Source organism: Anastrepha ludens, chromosome 6 (assembly GCF_028408465.1).
Source record: "Anastrepha ludens isolate Willacy chromosome 6, idAnaLude1.1, whole genome shotgun sequence".
NCBI classification, from domain to species: domain Eukaryota; kingdom Metazoa; phylum Arthropoda; class Insecta; order Diptera; family Tephritidae; genus Anastrepha; species Anastrepha ludens.
Window position 1 is genome coordinate 116300758 of NC_071502.1, and position 22716 is coordinate 116323473.

General features: G+C 33.4%; 1 protein-coding gene across 1 annotated transcript; it reads right to left on the reverse strand.

Moving 5' to 3' along the window:
- Positions 1-1257: 1257 nt before the first annotated feature.
- LOC128866804 (gustatory receptor for sugar taste 43a-like) lies at positions 1258-15814 on the reverse strand. The gene is made up of 12 exons (XM_054107794.1): positions 15661-15814; positions 15542-15596; positions 7478-7622; positions 7315-7414; positions 6561-6623; positions 6311-6454; positions 6109-6240; positions 2332-2410; positions 2001-2193; positions 1844-1912; positions 1586-1675; positions 1258-1341 (listed from the first exon to the last, which is right to left on the reverse strand). Exons 1-12 carry the CDS (start codon positions 15812-15814, stop codon positions 1279-1281), a joined length of 1287 nt encoding a protein of 428 aa, XP_053963769.1. The 3' UTR covers positions 1258-1278.
- Between the last annotated feature and the right edge of the window lie 6902 nt (positions 15815-22716).

The following is a 22716-nucleotide window of genomic DNA, read 5'->3' on the forward strand; positions in this document are numbered from 1 at the left end:
GATTGTAGGATAATAGCGTCGGCCAATGACATCGATGGCCTGTGCGCCAAAGTAAACGATTACCTCTTTCTTGTTTCCACGACAGTTGGTTCTACGTTACCGAAACGACCCGGATTTATATCCGGCCAAGGACTGTCACTCCAGCAGCATTCCCCGACTGTAAGCATGGGGAATGTTTATGCTGCTACAACAAAAACAACATTACCTCTTTCTCGCTTTTTCACTACGAGGAATCTACAACTTTTTCCCATTAAGTCCATGGCGACCCTCTTTACCACTTGGAATTGGTAGGAGCTGAAAGTACAGCTCAAGGTTAAAGTCGACGACTCAATACCGACTGTATACAACTCCAAAATTTTGGCAGTAATCTTTGTTAATTTGCTTTTCTACTCAGGTGCTACCGTAGGTCTCACCCCTGCAGACACGTGCTACAGCCTGAGCCGCCTCCCAGGCACGTTAGGAGGCATCTCTTTAACTAGTCCGACGAGATCCAGGATAAAACGAACCTAGAACTATTGGACCGGACAGTATATAGACTGACGCTAAATTACATTCATCGGGAGACGCTTGCTTAAATTGCCGACTTCTGAATGCCATCATCGGAGTCCAACCACCACCTATTGCAGATGAAGAGCTTGAGTTATCCTGAGAGACTCGCGTGACTTTGACTTAATTACGTTCTGGGTGCTGTAGCAGACTAAACTCCTAACTATTCAGAATCGATCTCAACATACTCAATATACTTATATGTTCGGCATGTGAAGGTAGGCCGCACGTTACTAACTGCCTATTAACATGCCCCGTCAAACCTACTCAGCTAACATCCCTCTTCCTCTGGACCCAACCTGTCGGAGCAGCACGTTTCCTGGGCCTACCGTTAGATGAGCTAGATGAAGACGATCGATTGCGCTTACGGGGTTCAGTAAGCTGCTACAACAGCAACAACCGCCTATGCGTCACTGTTCAATCTAACCTAACCTTTTACTCGAAAAGAGAGAGAGGGACCGTCGATTCTACGCTACCGCCAAGAATTGTATTTGTGGGCGGCTAAAGGAATCAACAGCAATTTGAGTAATTTCTGACAAAATGTTATAAGCGCCTACATCGGATAGTTTTTTAAGTGAGAAAAAATACCAAGTCAAACGAATTAAAAAATGAAATGAATTTATTTAGGAAATCATTTAAATATTTGAAAACTTCAAAACAATTTATACAAAATTTATAAAAAAATTATAATAATAATTTACTTATAAGCTACGCTCCCAAATATCGAGTTGCTTAGCCGTTAGTGTTTTGAAATTGTATTAGAATGACCAGATACGTGCAAATAGCCGAGCTGAACTGCAATTAAAAAATAAATATTAAAAGCATGAATAAATGGTGAACAAAAAGCTAATCAAACTGAGCGCCGTCACTCAAATCGTAACAACGTACGGCGAGAGTAAACATTGCCACGATTTTTCAGTAAGAAACTCTTAGATTCTTACCGAAATCTATTATTCTTATGGTAGTTATGCAAGCTGCGTTGCTTCTTCACGAATTTAGACACATACATACATACATAAATGGAAATAAATATACTTACCGATGTTAGTAAAGTTCTATTAACGCGACACAAACCACTCGCAGAAAATTCCACATCAACAACAAGTAATTGTTGCCAGAACTTTTTCACCTGTGAGGGGTAGAGGAAAACGAAAAGGTTTTTTTCAATATTGCGCAAGACGTAATTTGCCAAATATTAATTATAAGTTTTATTATTTACTTCAATGTGTCAATTTAGATTGCGCACACAGGCACCTGCATTCACACACATACATAAATATGTATTACGTACACCTACCTCTTCTGCCAATATTGGATCATGCACTTTACGTTCAATTTCACACACGATTTGTATGGTTTTTTTGGACTGCAAAGCAAATACAAATTTTAATGAATACTTTAGTACTTTGACAGTTATTTTACATGGATTTCAATTGCGGCAAATATTTACTCACCTCTATTGTCGCCAAATGACATGGCTCCACAACTAAAATTAAGCGCGAAGAATGGAATATAATCCACAGTACTTGGAGCCACACCATGCCGCTGTCCTTGTTACTTAGCAGTTCTAAAAAAAGGAAATACGCTGTGGCAACCAAGTGCAGTAGACATGAGACCAGTATGAAGAGCACTGCAATACCGTGGGAGCTGTGAAGAGTCGGCGAAAAAAAAGTATGCATGAAAGTTAAGAAATCGGAACTTGAAGTATTATATAAAATGAATATTTCAGTAATGGCGATTTTCCAGATCGAATAAAATAAGTTTACAAATCAATAAGGCACTCACTTGGAGACCAGACGCATGCACTTTCCAAGGGACTCGTGATTTTCTTCAAGTAATTTTAGCAAAACAACTTTATTTTTGCCTGTATAGTAAAAAATATAAGACTTTTTTTAGTTGTACGTTTAATTTAATTTGATTTGATTTTTGTATATATTTATTGCAATTTATTTAACTTTTTTGCTTCTGCTTATTTGTTATTTATTCAATTGTTATATGAAAATTTGGGTGGGTAAATTTTGTTTCCGACTTCGTTCTTAACAGATTCGGATTAGACTAGAGTATAGACCTTAAGTCAATTCTGAGCACCTCACAGCTGGAAAGAAGCTGCCTTTAATTAATACGGAGTTAGTGTGGAGATTAATATTGACCAAAGTAATATTATAAATATTATTTTTCTTAATCTTTTTTAATATGACAATAAAAAATTGGTCCAACTTTAACACCTTAAAATTTTTGGTCTAAACTTTTAAGCAATTTATTGAGTGCTAATTTATTTCTTTAAAAATGTTCTTAAAAACAAACAAAAAAACAAATTTAATAATAATGTCCATACAAATTTTAGAAATTAAAATTTGTGGTCTGAACTTTTAGGCAATTTTATGATGATTTTTTTTGAGTCAAAATTTGCGATTGATTGATTCCAGATAATAGTAGCTATAAACATTTCTGATACTCAGATTTCTAGACTGAACCTTAGCAATTTTATAATGAATTTTTTGGAGTCTTAATTTTTTTCATGAAAAATAGTATTCCCAAAATTTTTTTTTAATAATAGTGGTTAATAAAAATTAGTGATTTTCAAATGGCTATACAAATTTTAGAATTTCAAATTTCTGGACTGAACTTTTAAGCTATTTTATAATGAATTTTTTGGGATCTTAATTTTTTTCTTGGAAAATAGTGAGTGGTTATAAAAATTTGTGATTCTCAAATGGGCATACAATTTTAGAATTTTAAATTTCTAGACTGAACTTTTAAGCATTCTTATAATGCATTTTTTTTTGCCTAAATTTTTTTCTTGAAAAATAGTCTTACAAAATTTTTTTTCTTAAATAATAATGGCTATACAATTTTAAAATTTCTGGACTGAACTTTTTCATAATAATAATGGCTTTAGAAATTTTATAATTTCAAATTTCTTGACTAAACTTTTAAGCAATTTTAATAACGAAATCTTTGAGTCATAAATTATTTTTTGAAAGTCTAAACATTTTTTTTTTTAAATAATAGCTATAAAAATTTTAGAATTTAAAATTTCTGCACCGGATTTTTAAGAAATTTTATAATGATTTTTTTAGTCTTAATTTTTTTCTTGAAAAACAATCTTAAAAAAAAATTTAATAATAGTGGCTATACAAATTTGTGGTTTTCAGATTTCTAGATTGAATTTTTAGGCAAATTTATAAAAAATTTGTTAAAGTCTTTTTTTTTCTTGGAAAATAATTAACAAAAAAAAAATTGCTTTGAAATAATAATGCCATAGAGCAATTTTGTAATGATGTTTTTAAGTATTATGCATTTCTAATTTCATTTTATTCGACAATTTGTCCAGTTCACAAGTGTCAAAGATTGTAAATCTTCCGATAGGGTGATTCATTTTGAGCCACCTTGTAAAAACATTTTTGACTTTTGTAAAACTTTTATTTTTTATCTGAGGCATGACCTTTGACTAGGCAGATATGGCAAAAGAATTTTTAAAATTTTTTCAATATTTTACTGAAATCTACAATTTTGGCATTTGCAAACATTTTTTGATTAATTTTGGGCCACTTTGTATTTTTTTGTTAATAAAATTTATTTTAGTATTATAACACTGTGGAACAAATTCAGGTTAGCAAAAATTAGGTCCATTCTGAGAGTGGCGGGTGAAAATAGAGGCGAAATTAGAAGACCCGTATCGCGCCGTTTGTTTATGTTAGTTCGAATTTTTTTTTAATCGGCCTTCGAAGTTTGCAGTCAAATGCCGATTTTCAGTATATTGTTTCATAAGTACCACAAAAATTTTCGAAATCAATTTTTTCAAAAATTGTAATTGTTCCACAGGTCTTTAGCAATAATTTGGCTTTTACAGATTGAAAAAATATCAATTAGTCGACGAGTTATAGCCAAAAAACCATATAAACAATTTTGCTCTGATTTCGAACTTCGAAGGCCGATTAAAAAAAAAATTCGAACTAACATAAAAAAACGGCGCGATACGGGTCTTCTAATTTCGCCTCTATTTTCACCCGCCACTCTCAGAATGGACCTAATTTTTGCTAACCTGAATTTGTTCCACAGTGTAATTTGTGTTATATCACAATTTTTTATTTTATTTTTCTTTATGCGGTTTATCTTAGTACGTAATTTTTTTTTATTTTGTTTTTTTGATTTTAATATACTATAGTTATACCTAGGATTATTGAATTTAGTTAAGTTTTATTAGTATAGTAGTGTTTTTTAAATATATATATTTTATAAAATATTAAATATATATATATTTTCCATTAAGCAATTTTGGTTTCGGGCTTTTGCTCTTCATTCGTCTAATTTTGTTGGCAATTATCATTGTTTTAGTTTTGTTTGTTTTAGTGTGCTCATTTTATTAAATATTAAATTAATGCATATTTTTAACAATATTTTATTTATTTAATATATTTTGATTAAATTTTAAGCTATTTAAATTAAATTAATTTTGATTGAGTTTTTTATATTTATTTTCAATATACCTACATAAAGTTTACCAATATTTTTTGCATCTATCGAAAAAAAATTGACTAATTTTGCCCCATCTTGTATCTGTTTACTTTTAATAAAATTTATTTTAGTATTATAATTTGTGTTATATCACAAGTTTTTATTTTATTTTTTCTACTCAGCTTTAAATTAAGAAAGTTGGTTTGTTATTGTTATTTATTTTGCTGTTTCGTATTTCATTCGCCTAATCGTATTTCATATTTCAGAAAAATTCTTTCTCATAAAAAGCAAAAAAAAATTGTGTATTATAATTAAAAAAAATTACCTCAATTTTTACTAAATTTTATTTCTTTAAAGGGGAACACCACTGTGATTAAAAAAAAATCGATTGTTTTGCATTTTCTTAAAGTAGATAAATTCAAAAATATTATATGTAAAAGAAATTTTAACTTAAAATCTTGAAACTTGACGAAGTTATACACAATAAAATAAGTGCAGGTAGTGAGTTACAACGTCCAATGAAAACTTTAAACGCGTTTTTCTCAAAACGACTTTTCTGAACACGGTGGCCTCGATTTCTCGAAGACTTATGAACCGATTTTAATTTTTTTTTTTAATTTTTGTACATGTATTGGCTACTGTCGTACATAGCCGTTTTTTAAAATTCTAAAAATTAATATTTTTTCAAGCCTTTCAAAAACAAACAAAAAAGGGTAAAAACACAAACTCATTTTTCAAACCATTTTCTCAAAAAATAAATAAATACATAAATAAAACGCCACGTACGCCATTCATGTATAGATTAAGAATTTTTTTGGTTTTTTGCTATCAGATGATTTTTCACCGCATTAATATTAATATTTAACAATTGTAATTTTTAATATTTTTTAATAAAAATTTGTGTCAGCATAGTTGAATATATGTTAAATAAATTATAATTTGTTCGATCCTCAAATAAGCATCCCTACTTATAAAAAAAATTCATGAAAATCACTTAACCTTCACGCGTTCACAGTAGTGTTCCCCCTTAAATATTTTACTTTGATTTTATTTCATTTCAATATATTTTACTTATTTAATGTTGTATTTATAATGTTCCTTTACCTGACCCTTCTTTTTGCACACTTTCATTCGCAAATTTGGACAGACTTTGGTGCAGTGCCAAAGGATGTTGGGATACAACTTTGACTGTCGTAATTAGCGGCTTGCCCGTAGTTTCCTTTTTGTTGTTCTCAACTATGAAAAATATGCACACAATTGAAAAATGTTTGGTCTTCGTTTGAAAATTCGTATGATGTTCAATTACCTTTTAGAAAAGTGCTCCTCAACATCACATTTAATCGCCGAAAGCGTCTACCCAGACCGAATGCAGTATTGGCAAAATTCATTTGCAGGCCAGTCAATATGAAGTACAGACTGTAAAAAGGTATGTACCATTGCACGTTTATCTCTATAATTTTGGCAAAAAAAAAAAGAAGAAGAAATGTAATATTCTCTGCAATGCGTAAGCAAAATAAGTTTTAAGAAAAAATATCATTTATAATAATAAAAATTACCCGTATCGTCATCGGGAGTTCTCATGCCAATGGCAAAGCGCAGCCATGTCGAAATGTCGAGTCCTATAATAGGGTAACACATTTTTAAAACATATTAAATATCTATCGGGTGTTTTTAGCTACATGAGAACTATGGATATCGATAATTATGGTTTGACTGCTGAAAATGGCAAACAGTGTTGATATTTCTGTTCAGTAAGGTTTGGCAAGTCATCATGAGTTGTTTAACGCCAGAACAACGCTTCCAAATTGTGAAAATTTACTTTGAAAAAAAAAATTGATATTTTTGAGAAGTTCTTAAGTTCATTCCCCTAACAATCAATTTATTGCAATACGAATTTGCTGACAATCTTCTTTCCAGAAGTGGTCCTCTTCACTGGACCCCTCGTTCGTGAGATTTAATGTCTCTGGATTACTTTTTATGTGGCTATGTTAAGTCATTGGTTTATGCTGGCAAACCAGCAACTTTTGGAGCATTGGGAGCCAATAACAAGGCCACCATTGACACCACAAGGCCAGATTTATTGGAAAAAGTAGTCAAAACACTAGCTGATCGAATAGGCCGTGTAATTCGTAGGCGCGGCGCACATATTGTGTGTAGAATATTATACTCAAAAATAATAAAAAATCATTCCAACAATATTTCTCTTTTAAGGTCTTGAGTATTATCATTTTAAGTTCTCGTGCTCTTAAAAAACACCCTATATATTTCAATTTGCACCACATTTATGGACTTATACTCGTATTACGGTACCTAAGAGCGAAGTTATTACTATAAAAGGTAGCACCGTCATTAATATGGCCATTATGCGATCGCGTTTAAAGTTCGAGAAAGAATGCAAAGAATCATCGATCTGTAGAAATTGAAAATGCCTTACGTTAATTACGCCAAGCTTTAATAATATTTGCTGAATTACCTTCCTCAGCCGCGAATTCAATTCACGCGTCGATCGCAGCCCCCATAACCCACAGCCAACTCCCGTCGAACACGCCAGCACCACCACCGAAACATCTAGCGCTGTTACCACTTTAGAAGTGGGCGATTTCATTCTAAAAGATGGGCTATAATTGTTGAATTTTGACAATATATATAGTAGTGCATTAGACGTAACGGTTTTTTTTTGTAATGGTGAAATAAATTTACACACGCAATGCGAGCAAAAGGCGAAAGAGAGAAAAGGAGTAAAAGATTAAATAGAGGAAAAGTATTAAAAATAAGTAAACAATTATTTCAATTCAGCTAAACATTGCAACTACAAGAAATTTAGCTATTTACACAGGTTACGAAATATCAGAAGTGCGATACTTAAGAGTAACTTAAACGCGAATATAAGTACAGGGGCGGTCTTAAGTTTGTACGCAAATATATTTTCATAGTAATTACTTTTTAACAATAGAAAACTATTTTCAACTATACAACATTCAGACATAGATACCAAGTCTCATTGCATCCCTAACCCGCGATGTACAGAATGCAAAGGTGTGGCCAATATCATTCGCCGTTACTCGGCTCTCAGCGAATTTGAAGGAATCAGCTGATTTGCTGACGTAACAGGTGTTATTATAGTGGTTTATTTACAACATATACGAAAAAAATCAACGCAGCCACTGTACTTCTTTTGCTTGGCGTTGAAAACTTGTATGGCCAAATGGGCGCTTTGCACGCTGTCATAACAATCAGATGTTTCGTAAAAGGAGAAAAGAGACAGAGATATGTTAACCATATTCAATAATACATAATACATGATATTAATTAGAAGTTGTACAAAAATATTGCGAATTTCTCTTTTAATAGTAAAAATGAACAAGAAACACACCAACCATTTATTTATTTACGAAATCAAAGTAAATGAAAGACAGGGACGTTAATGTCAAAAGCGCTGCAGATAGAAAATTGAGCTATTTCAAACTTCGCCGTACTTCAGCGCTTCAAGCAAAGCTGTAATTTGATCTCATTTCATATCTCTAATATTTCAGTATTGCCCTATTCATTTTTGACAGTTATCGAAGTCAAACAAGCAAAGCCAGCCTGTATTGGGCTAGCAGAATACTTCTGAAATTAGGAACAGCCAAAGTTACTCTCACAATTTTGTTTCGGATAGCCAAAAATTGTATTCTCTCATATTTGCCCTAATCAGCAAGCTGTATTGTTAATGGTTTCACTTTAATATTGCGGTCGAAGCATTCGTGGTGGTCTCGGGATAAATTGCGCATCTTAGCTTCAACTGTTCCTGACTTTGAGGAATTTCAGCTGGACTACTTACATTCTTCTCTTGGTTCCGAATAAGATTTAGTGTTTGGGACAAATACACTCTTCTTTAAACATCCACACACTCCTAGCGTTCTGGCAAAGAAAAGCATGAGCACTTAAGGGGTACCGATGGTGTAGAATTTTCAAAAACAATCGATTTTGTTTTTGATATTTCGAAAGTATCGGCTATTTAGAAAATACTGTCAAATTTTTGGAAGGATGGTGCCAGTATTTTCGATTCTACAGCCGTTTTAGCAGGTAGAGTCAGATTCGTCACGCGAAGGTATCAATGGTCGCATTTAAGTGATCTAAACTTTAAACTCAATTATCTCAAAACTGCTTTTTTCGGACTGGTGTTCATTCAACCGAATCGTCTGAAATTTTATTTATTAATGATTTAATAATTTATTTTTATTTCAATTATTTGGTTTTTTTTTTTATTTGAAAACTGAAAAAAACCGATTTTTAGAGTGTAAAATTCAAAACAGCGCCATTTTGTCAAATTTTTTTTTAATCTAGTACGGGACCTAACTAGTCATACCGATTCATAATTTTTATGGTTTTTGTGTTTCAGATAAATAAAAGAGCCAAAATGGACAACACCGTCCAGGTCCGATTTTTCGGGAGAGACAACTTCAGCGCCGTTTTTTAAATTATTAACAAAAATACATTTTTCATTTATGTATGTAAAAAGGAGTTAAATAAAAGTTCTAAAAAATTTAAATATCGTTCTTAATTTTTTTTAATGTAAAAACAAATTCTTGAAAATACCTTAATTCTTCGAGCTCTAGACCACCGGAGCCCCTTACGTTTGCGAGGATTGCACTAAAGTCGTAGCCAGTTTGCACTGTGTGAGCTTTCCCTCTATCATTTTTAAAGGTTCGTAGAGAAGAACTTGTCGATGTATCTGGTACTGTCTTAGCAAAACGTTCTAAATATATTGGCTACCGGAAGGGCTTTCTTTCACCCTACAAGTGGTCCAAGAATTGAACAGAACATTTTTTTTGAAGTTATGAAATGATTGCGTTTCTTTGTGAATAGCTTGCGGATAGATTTTGTATATCCAAATATGTTTGGACTACTAGATTCACTGTCACATGTGATAATGTTATGACCTCTTTAATATCCCACCGCAAATTTTATTGACTAGAAAGGGTTGAAATAAATTATGGTGTAATTTATCAATTCCACGAGACTTTAAGAGATTTAATTTGCTGTCATATTCTTCTGCTAGTGATTTAGTTGCATCAGAAGTTAATAACTGAACCATGGTACTTAGGTGAATACCTGTTTCAAATGGCTGTCACAACAAAACTATTTTGCAGATCTGCCAGAAAATCGAGATGCGTTATTTCGAAAGGGGATTCTTTACAAACGAAATGTTGGTTTGAAGGCGGCAGGGCCATCTGGTATATTTTAGAAACACTTGTTGGTTCCTCCTCGTTCATATCAAAGTTAATTCTGTATATTTTCGGCTTTTCTTAAAAAATATTGGACTCTTCCAATGGTCAGCATGCGAGCGGTTTGCTATTCTATCAAGATTTTTAAGGACGTACTAGCAGGTAAAGCAATTCTCTATAAAAATATATGTGCGTATACCCGAATGTAGTAGTTCTATTGTACTATATTCTAATGTACCATACAATGAAATTCGTATTATTTAAGTAGTACGAATAAATATACAAAATACTGAAAAAAGTATCATAGCTTTCTATTTACAAAAAAATTATCCAAAATGTATGACTTTAAATACAATGACCTAATTTTTTATGAAAATTTCAAAGTGCGCTTAACTTTCTAGGACGTAATAAGTCGAAAGTTGTTACGTACATATGTATGTAGGTGTATATTCGTTCGTTACAATTTTAGGAGATTTACTTATCTCTATTTATTTAAAGAATCCATCGAGAGCTGATGGAATACATATCGCCCTGTGAATTTCTTATAATCATCGATCGTTTAGTAATTTTTAGCTTGTCAAAAGACGTTTGCTTTGAAAATGATTCAAATTATGTTATTCGGAAATATTAATGTCCTGAGTATTTCAAGTTCGATATTTTTTATTTACAGATGCCGCGTCTTTTGGCAAAATTCGCGATGACATTTAATTTCAATTTGGACTATGTCGGCAATTTTTTTAACATCGCATCGGTTTGAAAACCCTTTTCTTGAGTCTGGCGGCGCTGATTTCATCATTAAGACTGCGTCTCCATGAGCCACTACTGCGCGATCCGCTTGGTTTCCATACAATCAAAAATAATTTTCTAAGAACTCAATGTGCAGCAAGCCGAGGATTTCGCAAATATGGTGAGTACCGTTTGTTTATCTACCCTTTCAAGTGGAAATAAGCTTTGCCTGGGAAAATGAACTTTTCGGCAAAACCATCCAAATTTGCTTGGATGAAATTAACGAATTGTCGACGTTGCTGATGTTTTTATGACATCTCTTTTTGCGCCAATTGAACCTTGTAAGGCTGAAAGTCCGAATCCATGTGCTAAATTTATCATCTGGTGGGTACAGATAGATCCAATTGCTGTGAACTCCGTTCAATTAACAAATTTTTATCTTCAATGCTTTCTCTTACGACTGCGATATTTTCATTTTTAGCGACCTCAAGTTTTTATTTTTCTTATCGAGACTGTCGACTAAGTTTTTTCCATTAACTTGGCGTCTGTTTTATGATTATAACGAGCGATAATGTTCAAAATTTTGTACAACGCAGTTTCACAGATTATACATTTTCATGATAAATTTAGGTTATATTTAAAAGATTCTGCAGCGAAATTGAACTCACGTTAGTACTATGTTGTGGATTTTCTACTTAACTTCTCTCAAAAGTGACGCCATCGAACTGCAACTGCTGTCAAAACAAAATAATGCAGAAAAAATAACCTCAAACTTGAAATATCCTGTATAAATTTTCAAAACTTCTTACTCAAAGTAGTCTACTTTCTACAACATTGAAGAAATTTCAGGATTATACTCGTAATTGTGGTCTCTTCTTTTCTTTCTAGACACAACGAAGTGGCTACAGAAAATAGCACTCTTGAAAACTCCAGATGCCAGCCAGATGTTGTAATTATGTATCTTCCACTTTGTGAATCGCAGTTATTCAAACAACAATAACAACGACAATAGTCACCTGCCTTTGACAAAATACATTTATGTAAATTCTTTTTCAAATCTCCAAATAAGTTGCTAAACGATCTTCAGTTCAGCAATAACGTCATAGCCGTAACCATAACCATAGACGCACCATTACATTACAGCGTTCCCAGGACAGTCGGTTCTAAGTAAACGGAACGACCCGAATTTATATCCGGCCAAGGACTATCACACCAGCAGCATTCCTCGTAAATGCACGGCGAATGTTTGTGCTGCTACAACTTTACAACGCTCCATTACAGTACTCGTATTTGTTGATTAGTCACGACGTAGCCATAAACTGCTGATATTGAAGTTGAATTAATTACTTCATTTGTATTTTGTCATAAAAACACGAATAATTTTTCACTAAGTGAATTGATTTTTCATTATTCATTTCTAGTATTCAAATTTTTATCAAAACAAAAATAAAGTATTTTACAGCTGTTTACGGTTACGGGAAAAAAACAAAATTCTATAGACACATACGGCTACGGTTATGATTACGGTGTTATGGTGCGGCACCTATAATCGTTTACAGTGGTGCCCGTATGTTTGATGGGAACAGCTATAGTTACGGTTATGGCTCAGATACGGCACCAATAATTGCAGCTTCATGGCGGTTGTTTTTTTGACAACATTTTGGTAATTGCTCGGGTCGTTAAGGTAGAATCAACAGCTATGGGTTCGATGTACCCAGATGGCATTATTAATATAGTTTATTGCCAGAAATCCAGAAGTTACTCGAAGCTAAATCGCACAATGAGGAAATGTAAAAACGGCACATTATTAAGAGTGGTTTCGTCACAAATTTGTACTTTTTTAGCTTTACGCAAACGAGCTGGGTATGATCCCAGATAATAGTTCTATATAATGACTTGGCTATGAATAATAAAAAAATAGTTTATTCGTTATCGATAGGCACGAACAGGTTAAATTGGAGTGTCACCTTTTAATTATTCATTTCATTATTACACATTTTTTATTAGTCCGCTTGATTTTTTAAGAACTGCAATTAAAGTATTTACAGGTTGCTGAAGGCAAACAAACACATACACACATTAATATACATTTATACAATAATATGTAGCTCAAAGCCAATATGTACATATGCACATATATACATTACCCTGTCCTATAAATTGAAGTGGAAGCTGAATATACCAAAGCCCCCAAAAAGTTGAACCTATGATGAACCTAGAACCTAGATTGTTCCGAAAAATGATTATAGAAACAACGTTTAATATATCAATTCATGCTAATTTCGCGCATATAAAACATGTTAACCCATTTTTGTCTCTTATAGTTGGTCTTGTTGACTCTTTATTTGACAAGTACCTAAAAAAGGAGTTAGAGGGTTAAAAATATATTCCCCAGAAAATTTCATTATATGTCTTTGCGCACCAAAACTTAATGCAGTTTACAAAAGTCACTAAAAATTAATTTCATATTTCAATGGGAAAATTTTTTTGAAAAATAACAAAATGGCGGACTTTTGAAAGAAAGGTATGTTTTTCAGGTGGAAATCAGCGTTGAGAAGAAACGAAAGTAGCACCTGCCAAAATGACAAGCCTACAGAATAATAATCAGTTTAACTTTTTCGTTTCAGATGATCTGAAGAGCCAAAATCCTGTTGACAAGCCACCTATTTTTTTTAAGACGCTTACTTTGGTGCCAAACTACTACAAAAACATATGTGAAAAAAATTGTTTTTGTATACTATTTGATGACAATAATAACATACTATAAAATCAGAACGATCGCATTTTATTTTTTTTTTTTAAATCCTCAAAAATATCTATAAAAAATGAGTATTTGAACAGACTATACTACCTTATGCAGTACAGCTTATTTCGTCTCGTGTAATAAAAAAATGCTGTCCTTGCATATACTTATCACTTTTCAGGTGATTTAATTGTTGTTGTAAATATAATAAATACCCGTCAATGTAGTCAATTTCTTGCAATCTCAGTGAATATGGGGAATTAGGTGCCCGAGATCAGATTTTCATATACGATTAAGGTTTCAGAAAAATATTATAGACGAGTGCCGTTATTTGACGATGACAGACAGACAGAATACAAAATTGAAGATTTCATATCTGCAGTGGGATCATATCCCGTATCTTTCGGGACTAACTAGACCAAAAATTAATAAATAAGAAATTTCCCGTCGCCTTAGTTAAGGGTGTATAGTGGAAAGCGGCATTTTCAGCGGCTTCTGGAAAAATTGTGGTTACCAATTCATGAGTTTCGTTTTCACTTTTAGGTCGTAGATTTTGTTCACGTTACAATATTCGACATTTACTGGATGCACCAAATCAAATTTGATTTTGGTCACGTTACAATATTCGACATTTACATGCGTGCAAAGGTTCCGGGCAATAAGCTCGGTGGCATACAGCCCACACCCGGAGCCTAACCGGACATGGAGATCAAATGAAAATACTGAGCTCGTCAGAAAGTGACTGCCCTAACGTTTCCAAAAGCTATTACGCATAAATATTGAGGAAGAGTTTTACACTTCCTACATCCCTTCAAAATTCAAATGGTGCAAGCGCTTAAGCCTAACGATTACAATTTGCGTTAGAATTTCTGCGAAACAATGTAAGAGCGATTTCGCACGTTAAACACCAACTTTTGAAGTAATGAGACACATTTTCATTTAAATAGAAATGTAAATAAGCAAAACTATTGGTCACCTAAGGAGTTAAACCCCCCACTTCACAATCCCAAAGTGATAGTTTGGTTTGGATTTTCAAGCAGTGGAAGAATTGCGCCATATTTTATCTGTGGACTGTGTCTCTTATCAGCGCATGCTGAACGATTTTTTTCTGCCAATAATGAGAGAAGATCCTACATATGGGTTTAGCAAGATGGCGTCTAGTTGCATATGGCCAGAAAGACCATGCTGATACAGCGCGATTTCTTCCCTAATTAACTGATAAGCCGTTTTGGTCCAAGTCGCCCGATCGTACCCCTATGAACTTTTTTCTGTGCGGGTACCTCAAAAGTAAAGTCTATGAAATATATCCGCGACCATCTCAGCACTAAAAACAATATCGTGCGTGGGGTTAATGGCATCCCGACATCACTTTCCCAGCGAGTGGAAAGGAGTTCAGAGGTCAGATTCCAAGAGTGTACCCGACGTAACGATTAACATTTGTATGAAATAATAAAAAAATTTACATTTGAATTCTTTGTAATAGTTATTGAAATAAACTTTTATTATTAATAATTTTTTTTAATTTTGCTTTTAATTCCTAATTCTGAAACTGGCCACCTCAAATACTCGAATGAAGTAAGCGTAGTTAATAACGCATTTAATATATAATATATATACCGATTTAAGACCCGAAATTCTTCCTTCTTCGATTAGATCAGATAAGAAGTGTATTGATTTAAGTTACAATTTTATTGAAGCAACTACAACTACTTTTAATTGTTAAAAAATAATTTATAAAACCATATAAAAGAGAAAGCTTCTACATAGTAACATATCTACAGCTAAATAAAAGTCACTACAAAACTTTTCAGGTAAAAAATACATATCGAATAATAATCGCGACATTAACAAGAATACTCACCGCACAGGCACCTGTGAATTTGCATCGAATAACAATCCCTGATAGGTCAAAAAAACTGCAGAAAATTTTTTAGTCATACAAAAGTTAACATCTTTCCAAATTGAAGGCCATAAATTTACCCATTATTAAGCATAGCGAGGCCGAGTAAACCGAAAACATGATACTACGTCGTATATCCAGCACACCCTTTGAGTTTCTGCGTGCCGAGAATGGTGCCAGCCCCAAAATTTTGCTTACATAAAAAACGCACAGTGTGGGCTCGGTAATTTCCATAATTCGAAACTATTACCCTTTATGTAATTTTTATGGCACTAAATACTTCAAAAATGTTAAATTGCGAAAATTTTAGCTTAACACAATTTTATAATTAATATTTCTTAAAAGTTTTTACATCACTAGCACGCAACATCCATATTATATTTATATGAAAAGTAACTTTTATTTTTATTTTGAAATAATTCCGTTTTTGGTTCGACGAATTCTTCGATTTATTTTTACTTCCAAACGTTCCGCCTAGCTGCATCGCACTGATTGAATTCCCATATGTTGAAGTGGTGAATTTCGTGCTGTTAGTAATTCACAACTTTATTCGCAGTGAAAATTTGTAAACAAATTCTTCTACACCTTGACAAATATTTGTTCGAATGTGCATATGTTTGTTTGGTGTGTGTGTGGGTATGGGTGAATATATGTGTAGTTGAGTGCGCGTGGGCATTTTTAATATCTGTATTCATAGATATCAAAATTACACCGCCTTTAAATATGCAGCGGCATACAAACTAGACAGCCTGGTCTTAAATAGATGTGCTTTAAAAGGTTTTGCTCAAATAATTTTGTATTATATGTTAAATATCTTATATAAAATTTTTGTATTTTTTAAAAACAAAAACGTGTTCATTTTCCATGTATCCCATATGAAAACGGGTGTGGCAAAAATTTTTTATTTCAATTTTCATGGCCTCGCAAAGTAACGAAAACCCCGATTTGAAAATTTTGAAAAATTGCATATATTTCAAATTATTTGTTTTAATGAAAAATTAAAAATCTATCTTTAAATTGTAAAAAAAGTTAAAAAAAAAATAATAATATAAAAATCTATACAAAAATATTCAGAAAACTTTAAGGGGATGGATAACTGTAAACGGCCACATTTTTCCCTGATTTTCATTAAAATTATTTAAAATAAAGAAGTCAAAATTGGCATACAGTTTATTTATACATTAATATAATATAATTTTTTTTATATTTTAATCATTTAAAATGGCGTATGTACACTGAATTCTTCCAGGAAGGTCGCACCGGAGCTTCTCAATCGGCGGGCATTGCAGCATCGGCGTCAGTGACCTGAATACAAAAAACCAAAAATTTTTTTGTTTATTAATGTCATAATTGCTATATGAATTAACAATAAAAGGAAAAAAAAACATTTGCGGAATAAAATGCTTAAAAAAAATGATTTTTGGGGCGAATTTTCCTACAATTTTTGCTATTTTCGAAAACTTGTAAATTCACATAGAACGTAGTATTATAAAACAGGATGTGTGCAAAATTTCAGGGAGAACGGTCAATAATTTTTCGAGTTATCGTGTACACCAATTTTAAAACATAGTTCTGATAAAAAACGCGTCTAAAGTTTGAATACAACGTAACCTCCCTCTCCAAGCGCTCGAACGCAAAGAATAGAATCGTCACGGTTGTATAATATAAGAAATACTTAAATTTACGTTCTAAATTTTTTTTGGCATATTCTTAACAGCCAATCCTCTGGGCTTATCCGCCTATTAGGCAGTGCCCCGTTATAACGGAAATCAGCGTGCTAAAACTATTCTTATTTTGGCTTAGCAGGAGTTCTGTGCGATTAGCGTTGAGATTTGCGGCATTTAACGGCTACCTTGCAGGTTGTTGACTGTACCAGTGTCACGGCTTTCATTATTGCTATCAGTTCAGGCTGAAAGACACTGCAGTAGTCGGAAAGCTGAAAACTAAAAGAAATTTCAGAATGCAGTCCCCAGATTAACAATTTAAGTAATGGTTTTATATTTTAATGAAAAAAAATTTTTAGTTTTAGACCGGTCTTATCGTGGATTCTATGTGAGCAAATCGTTCCCACAAATTTCTTTGTAAAAAAAACATGGAACAGATTAAGGGTGTTGCTGTGGAAATTCGTTGCTTGCTGGCAGCCGCATGGAAAATTGGCGAAAAAGCGAAGCGAAAAATCGATAGCTGAGACTTCAGCGACGGAACTCCAGCGCGGCCTGCGATAGCGCATGGATAATTTGCATTTTCACTTAAAATTTACACAATAAATTGTTTATTCAATTTAGATTACGTTTACAGTGAGGCGATTATAGAATTTGCAGGAAAATGGCGACATGTAAGTTGGCTGCTCGAAAGGCTAGCCGCCCCAGCAAAATAAGAAAAAAGAATTTGCTGGGGGAATATTTCAACAATCTTCTTCACTTAAACCCACCTTTTTATAATTTTTGGCTCATTTCTGCAACACTCTGTGTGCATTAACCATATATTTCATTCATGATTGACACAATCTTCGCCAGTCAAATGCAAAATGAGCTGTTGCTGCAGGGCGCGGTGTGCAGTCGCAAAGAGGCCACTAATCCACGGGGGTGGCTCTTTCCGAACTATACACACAGCGCCGCACCACAGCACTCGGCACAGCATCTTGGAACTTTTCCTAATTTCGAATTAACTTTGCGCACAAAGCACGCACCATTTTCTGATTAGAACTCCTTAATATTCACAACACTTAATGCACCATTATTCCACTTTTTTTAACCGCACGCATTTTTTTCCACACAAAACATCGCCAAACTACGTAAATAAACTAACAATTTTCTATCAATTAAATTATTGCCAAAAAAACACACCAACCAAATTTTACACTTAGGTTTGTGTAGATGTGTGTCGCGCACACGCACACAATTCACCAAACGAACGCGTAGCACCGGAACCGGTTTCGCTTGATTGCTATTTGTATTCGTCGTTTCGGTGTCGTTGTTCTTATTTTTGTTGTTATTGTAGTAGATACACTGTCTGGGGGTTGTTGGTGTGGTTGTGTGATTGATTCACACACACGCACACAATCTGACAAACACTCACAGACTCCCTAAACGTACAGTAAAACGTGACGACGCGCGACCCTTTATTACCGAACAAATCCAAACGCTAACTGAATCCAGTAAATCGAACGGTGCTAGCTGAAGCCTGCTATTGCCTGCAATAAAAGTGTAGTATATTTGCTGCTTTTGTGCAAACACGCCAACACTTATGGGGGAAATTTGTTACAACTCGCAACCAATTTGAGTTAGGTTCATGCATGCTCGAAGGTTTGTAGCGAATAGTGACTACAGTTTCCAATAAGAAATTTATTTAGTAATAATCCCGAACTATTCAAATTTATTTATGTAACTTCCCATATATCGACTTAAAAATATTTGCCACTTAAAGCACAAAGTGACAGGAAATATCTCAATTTGTAATAATTCTTCTTGATTGGCGCAATTTTGGCCGGGTTTAACAAAGCGCGCCAGTCGTTTCTTTCTCGCGCCGCCTGGTCTTTCCAACGCAGAGGAGGCCTTTCTTTACTACCACTACTACTACTACTGGTACCGCACCGAAGCGGTTTGTATCCATTCGGCCGATATGACGCAGCCAACGTAGCCGCTGGATCTAATATCATCTCATATTTTTAGAATTAAAACAAAAATTTTGAAGAAATATTTTGATTCGAAATGTTAAATTACAAGTTTATAAACAAAACTGAAGGTTTGTTATATGATATTATTAACATGACAACAATAAAGAATGATATGATATAAAAATGTCTAAACAGAGAAAAAAACATTTGTCGGGAAATTGGATTTAGGAAAAAAGTTGTCGGGAAAGTCGGGAAACCGATTGTCGGGAAAAAGGATTTCGTGAAATAGGATTCGGGAAGAAGGATAGCTACCAGCTCAAGGATTATCTTTTATTAAATATTTTATATTTAGTTTTAGAGCTCTCGCTTCCATTCGTCTATTCTCGAACAGCCCGGGCGTATAAGCAACGAGTACTCGGACACCTGTTCGATGCTAATTGCTCGAAAATTTTCAAGCGTGAGCTGTATTATAAATATTCTGATAGGGTGATTAATTTTCTGCCACCCTGTAAATTCGAAGGAAATCTGTATATCCATTAATTCGTAGAACAACATCAGATCACTTAGAGCTAATAAGTAGGAGGAGTGGTTGACTAAACTCCTAACAGGTGACTAGAAGTATAATAAATGTGTATCGAAGATACTTATGCCCGAATTCTGTAAGCGAATCTCATCTCAAGTCACTAAAATTGAGATTATAAATTAGTGACTCTTTTTGTGACTTGAGACGATTTTGCTATTCAGTAAGGGAAAGTCACAAGAATTTCACCAAATATCATGGTGAAAATAAATAGAGACAGTCAACTGATGGCAGATCGGCTATCGGCTAGAGATAGTCAAAAAGCTGAGGAAAAATTCATTTATCGATTCCATATGTAATGGAATTTTTAAAATTCATTTATCAAGCGAAATTCTTCATCAAAAACATAAATAATATGAATATTACTAAGCTCATACAAAACAACGTTTTTAATTTCTGTTTTATAAACCTGTTACCTGAATCGGCTTATCAACAATTCAATTGAGACAAACAAAATTAATAATCGATAAATGTTGAATTGCGTCTCTATATACATCCTGTTGAAATGAACGAGCTGGGAATTTCACTCAAACTTGTTAAGTGGTTTGAGATCTTGAATAAGTTCCCAGCAGAAGGATTTCGGGAATCTAAAAAACCTCCTGAAAACGTTTTCTTCCAGAAGGAATGGGACTTCCGTGCTGCGTAAACTTGCCGGAATCCATCTACGCATATTTCTAAAACGTCAATAAATACACAATTATTCGTGTTCTTAAGAAATTTTTACCCAAAACATATTACTTCGCTTCATTTTTTCATTATTTAAAATAATTAATTCCTCTTCCATATTTTTCGTTTTGTGAGCTGCTCAGAAGTAGATCACTAATTAGTGATTTTTTTTAGACTAATGACGTGAGATTGCTTACTGAATTGCAACTAGTCTCAAAATCAAATTACACCACGAAAAGTCTCAATTAGTGACTTGAGACTGCTTACAGATTTCGGGCATTAGTGTTAACATTTCTTATAAGAAAAGAAGTATTTTTTCAGAAGGTCATCGATTGGCTTTAAAATTCCAATTATGAAATTAATTGCACATTTTTGCAACCAATTTTAACCCTCCGTTAGGCATCCGGGTCTAGCCGGACTTTTTGGACATTGGACGCGAATAACATATTTCTATTTCAGCTAACGACTTTAGCTTCCAGGTAGCATCCTAAAATTTAATTTTCTATCGAGTTATAGATATAACCTGTTAAAAAGGATCCTCGAACAAGACGAAAAAAGGCCAGACTCGGCCAACCAAAGGTTTTAAAAAAGGTGTAGTTAATATGACGAAATACGGTTGGATTTTAGAAAATAACTCATAACCATTACTAAACCTCCTTTTAACGAGAAACTTTTTACAAAAAAAAGATATTAAATTAGGGAAACTCATAATTAATTGCAAACAACCCGGCAATAAGACTTTAGCAGATTTCCATGGCAACATAACATAATTTGCACATTCCATTTAATCAGGCCATTTCCACTTAATTGTGAATTGCCATATTGATTGATTAATCAGTTTTACTCCCTCTACGTATTTAAAATTTTTCTCAAAAAAAATCCTTCAAATAGAATTTACAAACATTTTGAAGTCCCCAACAAAATTTGCTCGAACAACAACCATGTAGCAATACAAACAAAATGCACTAAACACAAAACATCAAACAAACATTCGTTCGACACACTGAGGGGAAATAAGTTCGACGCAACCCGAGTTTGCGCAAAACAGTCTATTTGTTTTGGGTAATTTTCAACCGGCTATCTGACGTTTTTGTTTATTTACCTTAATTATCGGCCCCTTTGTTTTGATTACTCACATTTGTGGTGTTAAAACCAAGCAAATCTAGACATGTTGAGTGCACGCGCATACATGCATAGGATTGAATGACTCATGCGTGCACATGAAGCCGAACTCTAGTGGAGTTGCTTGCAATGCGCTGATTGTACACACATATTTACATATATACATGCATAGATATGTATGTACTATGTATAAAGCGAGCTTGTGTCGATGGGGTGGAAAATTGTGCTTTTTAATGCAGTAAATGAGTCAGCAAACCATTTTTCATTTCATATTTTCTTGCCTCTTTGTTATTGTGGTTTTATGAAGGTCACAACGAAGGAGTAACAACAATTTGTATACAAGCAAAAGACTGAAGCAACGAACTTGTACAGATATCAATTTTTTTTTTTTTTTTACTTTTGATAGGTAGCTGATATTTTTTCTATTTGTATTAAATATATTTTTTATTTTAATATACTTATATATTAATATTATATTTAATAATTTAAACCGTATAGGTGAGGAAAAAAGCTAGATTAGACTAATTGTACAACAATTTCGAAATTAAAATTGGGGGGAAAATGTGCTTAGAAAAGTATAATAAACATCTTTTAAATTGCAAATGTTTACTAGACTTTAAGTAAACATAAAAGCTATTGAAGAAAATATATTTGTGCGTATATATATTACATAAATATCTTCTTTTCTTTTGCTAAATAATACTTTCTCGCTCAAGAATAATCATTGGTGACTTGAAAAATTTTTCGCTTTGGCTTAAGAGCTATCACCTTCCGAACAGTTTTTTTTTATCAAATAACACAGCTTCATTGTGAAGACCCAACTTGAATTTTACACTTTGTGTATAAAAACCGAAGTGTAAAGAATAAAATTCCCGTACACATTTTTTGCATCGTATTGTGATTAATAACACCGCGTTACACACATTCTGTCCTATGAACCAAATATACTTTTTCGGAAAGGGGGTAAAAAATAAAAATACACGTGTATTGGCGATTTTCATGTACACGTCACAATTCTTTTTTTTGTATGCGTATCTGTATAGCCACACGATCTCAGGATTAGCTTAACGGATTTGAATGAAATTGGGCACACAGTTAGTGTATCACATTTCTAGACTTTTCACCTAGGTGTTGCCACTGACAATGTTTCAC